The sequence below is a fragment of the Echinops telfairi genome, unplaced genomic scaffold, assembly GCF_000313985.2.
Source record: "Echinops telfairi isolate 266 unplaced genomic scaffold, ASM31398v2 ScPeMD7_443;HRSCAF=831, whole genome shotgun sequence".
NCBI classification, from domain to species: domain Eukaryota; kingdom Metazoa; phylum Chordata; class Mammalia; order Afrosoricida; family Tenrecidae; genus Echinops; species Echinops telfairi.
This window is the reverse complement of record NW_022104341.1, coordinates 7,968,333-7,978,309: the sequence shown is the minus strand read 5'-3', so window position 1 is coordinate 7,978,309 and position 9,977 is coordinate 7,968,333. Positions and strand designations below refer to the sequence as shown.

The 9,977-nt window shown below is 40.2% G+C and overlaps 1 protein-coding gene across 1 annotated transcript in view; it reads right to left on the bottom strand.

Moving 5' to 3' along the window:
• The window catches only part of LOC101646855 (calcium-binding mitochondrial carrier protein SCaMC-1-like), a 61,796-nt gene that overhangs the window by 34,893 nt on the left and 16,926 nt on the right, over positions 1–9,977 (bottom strand). Inside the window, 1 exon segment of the mRNA XM_013003885.2 lies at positions 1,603–1,714. Coding sequence (XP_012859339.1) covers positions 1,603–1,714 — 112 coding nt within the window.

Here is a 9,977-nt window from a genome sequence, read left to right as displayed (position 1 = left end):
TCCTTCTTTCCTAACCCTTCTGAACTTTACCCTGGACTAAATGCTGCCCCTTTGATCTCAAATGGTTGATTATTCTGAGAAGTGCATATCTTCTGTGATAGTTATTTTTTGTACAAACATGGCACCCCTAAGAAGATATGGGTAGAGTCTAGCCTGTCAATCAGGCCACAGCCTGATGGTGCTACCTTGTATGCATGGCCTTCTCATAAAGAGGATCCTGGGAACTTCCTCTCTCTCTGCCTTCACCTTCCTGTGGAGAAGCCACGCAGAGACCTGCCAGAGCCCTGTGCTGCTTCCACTGCATTGGATCCACAAGACTTTTCACCCACCTGTTCCTGCATTCTGCATCATTCCATGTGGCTTCATGACTCTAAGGAGAGACTTATGGACATGTGGACTTACGTTGGACTGGGATGGGATGTTTTCTTGATATATAATGACTTTGTGATATAAAGCTCTTTCTTATACATATATACGTATCTCTGGATATGTTTCTCTAGTCAAGCCATCCTAGCACACCTTCTTAGTTATTGTTCTCCTATAAACAAGTCTATTGTTGCACAAAAACCTGGGCCACAGTTCCAGTCATGGAGGGAACTAAGAGTCATAGTCGTGAGATTCCACCAGTCTCTACTGGATCTTGGGTTTCTTTGTGATTTTTGAATTTGGTTACACATTTTTCTCCCACATTATCCATTCTAATGCGATATCATTTTAAAAATCTGAACTATCTGAAATCTAACAAGTTTTGTATTCCAGTTACTTTTCAGTAATCATATCCTTCCCCACCCTCACCCCAAGACTATCCAGCTTTGCTAAATCATCAATGTCATTCCGTGGAAAGTGTGCAAAACTCTGGTTCAGGGAATATAGTTTTCATTATCAGCCAATCATGGTGGACAAATCACCTCTGCCGCTTTGTTTCTCCACCTTTATGTGTTCATTCACTGACCATACCCTTTCCAGCACCTTCCACCTTAGAACCTTTGTATTTGTTTTTCTCTATTTCAAAAGATGTCTTGGCTTCTTTTCTAACCCTTAGCACAATCTTAGCTGGTCAGTTAATTTCTGTTTATTGCTTGCTTCCCATGAGGGCAGGAATCTGTCTCTCTTGTGCCCTGTTACAAACCTAGTGCCCCACACCCCACTCATATGTCATGTGCCCCCACCCCGCCCTCACCACCCTGTCTATTAGCAAGTCAGGCTATCACCCACTACCAACTTATTCCCTGATAGCCAGCCGTAGCTGTCTGCTTCTGTAAATATTTACTTTGGAAACCCTGGTGGTGTAGTGGTTATAGGCTGGGCTGCTAACTACAAGGTTAGCAGTTCAAACCCACCAGCTGCTCCATAAGAGAAAGACAGCTTTCTACTCCCATAAAGATTTATAGTCACAGAAACCCACAGGGGCAGTTCTACTCTGTTGTATAGGGTCACTGTGAAACCATGGAGCGAGTTTGGGGGTTTATCCTGAAAGAACTACATGGGTGCACCACATTTGTGAAATTTTAGCCATGGGGGCTGATACAAGAATTGCGTAATTTTAACAGCCATGGCATTTAGCTCTAAATAAAAACAGAATAAAATACAAAGTAATCTTACAGTAGAACGCTTCCAGAAACGAATAATGTCATCAATATCTGTGGCAGGGTTAAATAAAAAGTAGTTCCTCCATTCATACCAGTCCACTGTCAAATTTCCATCAAGATCAATGCTGAAAATGTTTAAACAGAGTTTATTAAAAGTTAACATCATTTCAAAGAACAATTGCTTCTTTAAATATCGTAGCAGTTACTCCTTTGGGCCTCATAAATATCTCTGTCCACCTATCCCTCACTTACCGATCACCTCATTATCCAATGTTTCATATTTACAAACTCTACTATCTGACTATTTTGCACATTAACGAGGTCTATGTGGCAGTAATGAACACTGAGTTGCAAGGTGGGAGTCACACGGCTGTCATGATTAAGGTTAGGTCACAGCTTAGCTGGGCCATGATTCTCAGTCGTTTTGCATTTACAGGGTGGTGTAATTTTACAGTTATATAATGAGGCAGTCATCTTCCATATTATGATCTGATGTGGTCATCCTCCATATTCATAGAATACCAATTTTCCCAAGATGGCCTGGTGTTTGTAACATAACCATATTGATAGGAGCAAAGTGGTTGGATGAGGGTAAGTCAAAAAGCACTGCTATCAGAGTTCTAGTTCATCCATGCACAGCTGGATTCCAAACCAACCCTGCTTAAACAGGTCTGTGCCCCATGGGGATGGCTGCAGACAAGCTCTGTCAGTAACACACTGGTCTTAGTCTTGTTGTTGCCTTTAAAACAGGTCCAATCCCAACAGTGACTTCTGAGGGGCTCTGCCCCTAACAATGCACTTGTTTGTCAACAGCTCTGACCCCATAGGAGATATTTTCAGAAGTACAACCATGCCAAACTATCTTTTACATAGTGAGGTAAAGCAGCATTGTGCATTTACAAAACTAATGCCTAAGGAGAGGAAGGTCACTCCAAATACACATAAGAAGAGATATGCTATTTTTGCAAAAATACAGTTTGGCTATCCTAGTATTTTTTCCATTATAATTCACTTTCTCCTTCCCATATTTAGGTATTAAATCAACTCAAATATCATTTATCATTTGAAGAAGACTTTTTCACTTTTTACTATGGCAAATTCAGAATTGACTCTTTTTTCCCCCTACTATCTCAGATCAAAACAAAAAATGTTTAAGAAATAGGCAGAGTTTTGTGAAAAGCTTTTTCAATAGCATTCTGATAACCGGAAACTCTAAAAAACAAATTGTGTTATACTCCCACTGCCAAAAATATATAGTGAAATTTATGCTTCCAAAATAGACCTTATGAAACTGGGCATGGTATGTGAAGCAGCTCCTTTCAGGTACCAGACTACCAACAGGATACTACAAAAGTCTCACAGGAACACATGCTGGCTGCTGAATAGAGGCACTGACCAAACTGTACTTACGCTCTGAAAAGTCCGAGCTGAAATCGAAAGCAGTGATTCTCAAGTGAGATAAAACAGAACTAACTTGGTGCTCAGGACTACTAAGGTGGCAGGCAAGATAGACACTTCCGTGAATCTTTAACCAAATACTAAGCTACACACAACTCTATTCACCTGGAAAATCTACCTGCCGTAACTTAATAGAAATTCTGTAGCTGAGAAATACTGGAGTTGCAAAAGAGAGAGAGGTACTGGGAGAAGGGCGTAGGAAGAGGGAAAAAAGAGAGAGAAATATTACACACAGAAGGGATTAGAAGGGCAACACTGACTTCTCATCTTCTCAGAAGCAATGCTTGCCAGTGCATACCTTTCATGATATCCTTAAAGTGTTCAAAGGGGAAAATATCAACCTAGACTACTATGCGGAACAAAATACTCCTCACTAAAGAAGATGAAATAGACATTTCCAGGTAAACAAACTACATGCTGCTGTCACAAGGAAAATAGGATAGCATATGTACAAAATGATCTCCTGGTGAGAGGAAACAGTTGGCAAACAAGCAGAAGGTACACGTTATTTGAGTAAAACTGTGATAATTAGTACAAAATTTCCCAAATGGACAACATGAACCTACCTTATTCTGCTTTCACTTGTGACACTGTAAGGCAATCACGTACTTTTATTACCCCCGCTCCAAGCTTACAACCCTGAAGCTAGAACTTTTGCTTGTTTGTAACTGCATTCCATATACCTCTACTTTGAATACATGGCTGTCATTAGCAATTCTGCTTCTATTCATTAGGTTCTTAGTAACTGACAACATTCTGACGCTACCCACAGGATGTTCGGTGAATAATTCCTCTGAAGTGGACAGACTATTCCTTTTCTGTTGTCTATTCTTAGTCTGGAAGCTTTGCTGAAACCTGTTCGCTTTGGATGACCCTTCGGGTATTTGAAAAGGAAGACCGGAGACAAATCAATGCATTTGAACTATGACATTGCCAAAGAATATTGAATGTACAATAAGCTGCAGAAGGACAAACATATGTGTCTTGGAGAAGTACAGCCACAATACTCCTTAGAGGTGAGGATGGCGAGACTTTGTCTCATGTGTTTTGGGCATGTTACCTAAAGAGAGAATTCCCTGGAGAAAGCCATCAAGCTTGGTTAATAGAGAGGCAGCAGAAAAGAGGAAGGCCTCAATGAGGTGGGTGGACACTGTGTCTGGGACAGTGGGCTCAAACATAGGAACAACTGTGAGGATGGAGCAGGACCAAGCAGTGCTTCATTCTGGTGTACGTATGGCCGCCGGGAGTTGGAGTCAACGTGACAGCACCTAACGACAACATTAGCAATTCACCATTTAACTTCAAGTATGAAAGACTGGGGAGCCTAAAATATGAAATAAAAGCACATCTGTACAATCAAAAAGAGAACATGCTTTTCCAAAGTTGATAAAAGACTTAACTCTAGTTTCTTAACAAAGAGCATATCCCAGACAGAATTGAGTACCCCAAAACTTTTGCCTGTCTCTTAATTTCTTCCCTTCAATTACACAACCATCCCTTGGACCCATTTGGATGTGGGGCTGGATTCCACAAGAAGGCAAGGATTGTTGAATTTTCAGCCTTCAAATTAAACTTGCAGAGTAAAATTTCAATACTATTACTAACAAGAACCGCCATTTGTCAGTTTGTTATACTGTGGTGGCTTGTGTGGTGCTGTGATGCTGGACGCTATGTCACTGGTATTTCAAATACCAGCAGGGTCACCCAAAGTGAACAGGTTTCAGTGGAGCTTCCAAACTAAGAACAGACAGCAAGGAAGGACTCAGCTCCCCACTTCAGATGAAGAAACCGCTGAAAGCCTATAGCCTTGCTTCGAAACACTGGCAGATACCAAGAGCCCAAACAAAGGAAGAGATACTGCTGGAAGATGGGCCCCTCCAGTCCAAAGGCACTCCAAACATGACTGAAGAGGAGATGATATTTTGGAGGGGAGTTAACCATGGTGACTTGAATCCAGTAAAGCCGGTGGGAATGGAAGTTTCAGGATCTTCATTTGCTGATGGGGCATGACTCAAGGCAAAGAGACACAGCTGCAAAAACCTGCTAATGATCAGAACTTGAAATGTGTGAAGTATGAATCTAGGAGAATTGGAAGTCATCACAATTGAAATGAGATGCATAAAGAGTGATATCCTAGAGAGTCGTGAGTTGAAATGGACTGGTATTGGCCATTTTGAATCAGAAAATCGTATGATTTACTATGCCAGGAATAACACAATCAAGAGGAATGATGTTGCATTCATTGTCAGAAAGCATTTTGCTAATCCATCATGAAGTAACATGCCATCTGCGATTGAACTAAATCTATCTGCCTTCAAGGAAATCCAATCAATACAACAATGATTGAGATTTATGCACCAACCACAAAAGCTAGTGATTAAAAAATGAATAATTCTACAAACACTTTCTGTTTGAAATTGATCAAGCATGTAATAAAAATTCATTCATAATTATTGGTGATTCTAATGAAAAAAGTTGGAAACACAGAGGAAGGAGAGTAGTTGGAAAATATGGTGTTGGTGACAGAAATGAAGCTGGGAATCATAATAGAATTTTGCAAGACCAATAATTTGTTCATAGCAAATACCTTTTGTCAACAAAACACAAGGTGAAATCAAATGGATTACATATGTGGGAAGACATGATGGAGAAGCTTTCAATAACAAATTTAACATATCGAACACTAGTAACAGAAAACCTGATGAGCTGTGAGAGAGCATCATGACCGCCATTCATGAAGAAAGCAAAGGTCATTAAAAAGAAAGAGAAGATCTAAGTGGATGTCAGAAAAGACTGAAACTTTCTCTTAATCATAGAATAGCAAAAAACAAATGAAAAACGAATGAAATCAAATATCTGAATAGAAAATTTCAAAGAGTAGCACAAGAACACAAAGGTAAATATTATAATGAAATGTGCAAAGACCAAAAATAAAGAAATCAAAAGGGAAGAACATGCTCAACATATCTAAACTGAAAGAACTCAACAAAAGTTCAATCCTCAAGTTGAAATACTGAAAGATTCTACGGGCAAACTATTGAACGATGCAGGAAGAATCAAAAGAAGATGGAACTTGACAGAGTCACTGTACCCAAAAGAACTAGTTGACAGTCCACAATTTCAGGAGGTAGCGTATTAACAAGAACCAATGGTGCTGAAGGAGAAGTTCAAGCTGTACTGAAAGCATTAGCCAAAAACAAAGCTCCAGGAATCCATGGAATACCCACTAAAATGTCTCAGCAAGCTGAAGAAGCACTGGAAGCACTAGTTCATCTATACCAGGAAATTTAGGAAACAACTACCTGGCTAACTGACTGGAAGAGATCCATATTTGCACCCATTCCAGAGAAAATGACCCCCAAAAATGCTCAAACTATAGAACAATATTACTGATATCACACACAAGTAAAATTTTTGCTTAAGATCAATCAAAATGGTTGCAGCAATACACTGACAGGGAACTGCCACAAGTTCAGGCTAGGTGCAGAAGAGGACACAGAACAAGTGATGTCATTGCTGATGTCAGCTGGATCTTGGCTCAAAGCAAAGAATCCCAGAAAGATGTTTACTTGTGTTTCATTGACTATGTAAATGTATTTGACTGTGTGGACCATAATAAAGTGTGGATATTCTTGAGAAGAATGGGGATTCCAGAAAACTTGATTTTGCTCATGTAGAACCTGTACATGGATCAAGAGGCAGTTTGGAAACAGAACAATGGATTACTGCATGTTTTAAAATCAGGAAAGGTGCATCAGACTTGTAGCCTCTCACCATACTTGCTCAATCTGTGTGCTGAGCAAATAATCAGAGAAAGTTGGCTTTTATGGAGAATGTGGCATCAGTATTGGAGGAAGGTTTATTAACAACTTGTGATATGCAGATGACACAACTTGCTTCTGAAAGTGAGGAGAACTTCAGGCACTTACTGATGAAGATCTAGGATTGCAGCCTTCAGTATGGACTACAGCTAAAGGTAAAGAAGACCAAAATCCTCACAATTGGACCAATAGGTAACATCATGATCAATGGAGAAATGGTTGAAATTTTCAAGGATTTTATCTTACTTGGATCCACAATCAATGCTCATAGAAGCTGCTGCTTCTGATCAAGAGATCAAACGATGTTGAATTTGGTAAATCTGCAGCACTAGAACTCTTTAGAGTACTGACAAGCAAGGATGTTACTTTGAGAACTACAGTGTGCCTGATCCAATCCATGGCATTTTTCATTGCCTCCTATACATGTGAGAGTTGGACACTGAATAAGGAAGACTGAAGAAGAACCGATGCATTTGAATTGTAAAGAAGAAGAATATTGAAGGTACCATGAACTGCTATAAGGACAACCTCATCTGTTTTAGAAGAAGTCCAGAGTGCTCCTTAGAGGAAATGATGGTAAGACTGTGTCTTCCATACTTTAGACATGTCAGGATAGATCAGTCCCTGGAGAAAGACATTGTGTTTGGTAAAGTGGAAGAGCAGCAGAAAAGAAGAAAACTTTCAACAAGATGAATTGGCATAGTGGCGTCAATGGGTTCATTCATAGGAACAATTGTCAGACTGGCATAGGACCAAGCAGTGCTTCATTCTCTTGGGCACAGGGTCCCTATGGGTTAGAGCCAACTTGATGGCACCCAACAACAACAAGAAAGAAAGTGTATAAATTTTTTCAATAAATAAAAAGACTGAATAAATTAAAAGTATGAGAAAAACATGTAATAACATGAAAGAAAAACAAGAAGCAGAAAAATATAAATTAAAAATTTTAATATAATAATAGAAATAAATCCTCTGGTGGAATAGTGGTTGCTTTGGCCTGCTCACGGCAAGTTTTGAAGTTCAAAACCACCAACTGCTCTTTGAGAGAAAGAGGGGGCTTCTACTCCCAGAAAGAGTCGCAGGCTCAGAAACTCACAGGGACAGTTCTACCCTGTCCATAGGGTGTCTGAGAGCTGGCATCAACTCGATGGCAGGGAGACAGACTGTCAGTCAATAGTTCCAATAAAGGGTTACAGAGTAAAAACAGAAATTATCGCATTGTACACAAAGTATCAACTATATGTTGTTTACAACAAGCACATTCAAACAAGGGGGCATAATCCCATTGCCTCTGAGTTGACTGTAGTTTGAGATGGCCCTATAGAAGAGAATAGAAGGACTTCATAGAGTTCCCGATATTGTAATCTTCATGGAAACAGACTATCACCTCCTTCTCCCATGAAGAGGCTGGTGGTTCTCAAGAACCGAAGTTTTGGTTAGTCGCTGAGCATGAAATCATTCATTGTGCCTCCAGGACTCCTTGCAGAAGAGCACAGACAACGTAAAAGCAAATGACGGCAAATGCTGACAAACAGACAGCTAGACTAGTGCAGAAATAACTTCAGACCAGGCAGGTCAATCACCCTACATAATGACACAGCTTTCCACTGGCAAATTCCGAAGTCTATGAACCGTACAAGTACCTCAAAAGCTAACACGCCACCTAGACTAAACATAACTTCAAGGAGAAACTGAAACGCTTCACAGGGAGACAACCTCTTAGCTACTTAAAGAATTGTGTAGAATCCTGCATGCACACTCTACAAGCACATGTGGAATATTTATTTAAATTCTTGCAACATAGGCCTTAAAATAAGTCTCAAAAATGTCCCCCCAAAATCACTATCAGATAGACCATATCCCTTAACTAACAGAACAATTGTGTTGGAAGTCAATAACAAAATCATTCTCTAAAACTCACCATACATTTAAGATTTTTAAAACATACATCTAAATAACTAATGTGTAAGAGGAAAAAAATGATCATTACTATTTACATCTTCTCTGATATTTTATATGGAAATATAGTCATTTCAGCTATAGCTATAAAAATCTCTCTTCAAAGGAAGTCTTCCTGAAATTTTAACATTTAAAATGGATATAGAACTATTCGAATTTAAGCAACAGTAGGAAGCCATATAGTCATCTCGGGCTGTCTCCCCACTGCTTCTCCCACACATACACAGAGGGGCCCATTAAGTACCGCTTGAAAAGCCATTATACTGTAAAGAGGGCATGCGGGTGGTGTCCAATCTTTGGCAAAGAGAAAGGAAAATCTAATTGACTGTCAGCTCAAGGTCAATTCCTATTAGAAATGCCTTCTTTATGCCTTCTTTACCAACTCTGACACCAATCATCCACTCTCCGTTTCTCTGCTGGGTTGGAGAATTCATTGCAGTGGCCACAAAGAACTCACAAAAACTCACAATTATGCAGTTCACTAGAGGAGACACATTAAAATTCAGGATCAGAAATACTCAGGATACAGTTATTCTGGTCAGTAGAACCTTTCAGCAAAACTGCAGGCACACTTCTTTCTGATCCTTGACCTCTCAGCAACACAGTCCTTGGGACTCTGCCCAGCCTGGGCGACCTGACCAAAATGCCCAAAGGGCATTCCACTTGGCCTTCAACCTCACCCCAAATACTCTCAGCTCTAGCTCCGTGGGTTAGCAAAACTAGCTCCTCTGATTAAGTGCCTGGAGGCACTCAACTCCACAAATGGGCCTCCTTCCCAGAGGCACTCGGCATTCTTGCTGAGTGGGCTATGAAGTGCAATGGCCTATCTCATACTCTTGATGCTGCTTTTGTGCTGCAGCCACCTCTCTACTGCTTCTTCTGGTCTCTGGTGCCACAGCTCCCTGTCTCCTGGACAGAGGAAATTCATTATGCAGGGATCTTTGGATCCAAAGGATGTGGTACATTTCTAGCTTTTCTTTCTTGATGTTAGTGAGACCCTCATTCTTGCTTCTGAGATGGTTCATTTCAAACACAGGGGATGACCTATGGACCAATCCCCTCATTAGATTTCCATATACCTTATTTGCATGTTCCCCTCATTCGATTTCCATATACCTTATTTGCATGTTCCCCTCATTAGATTTCCATA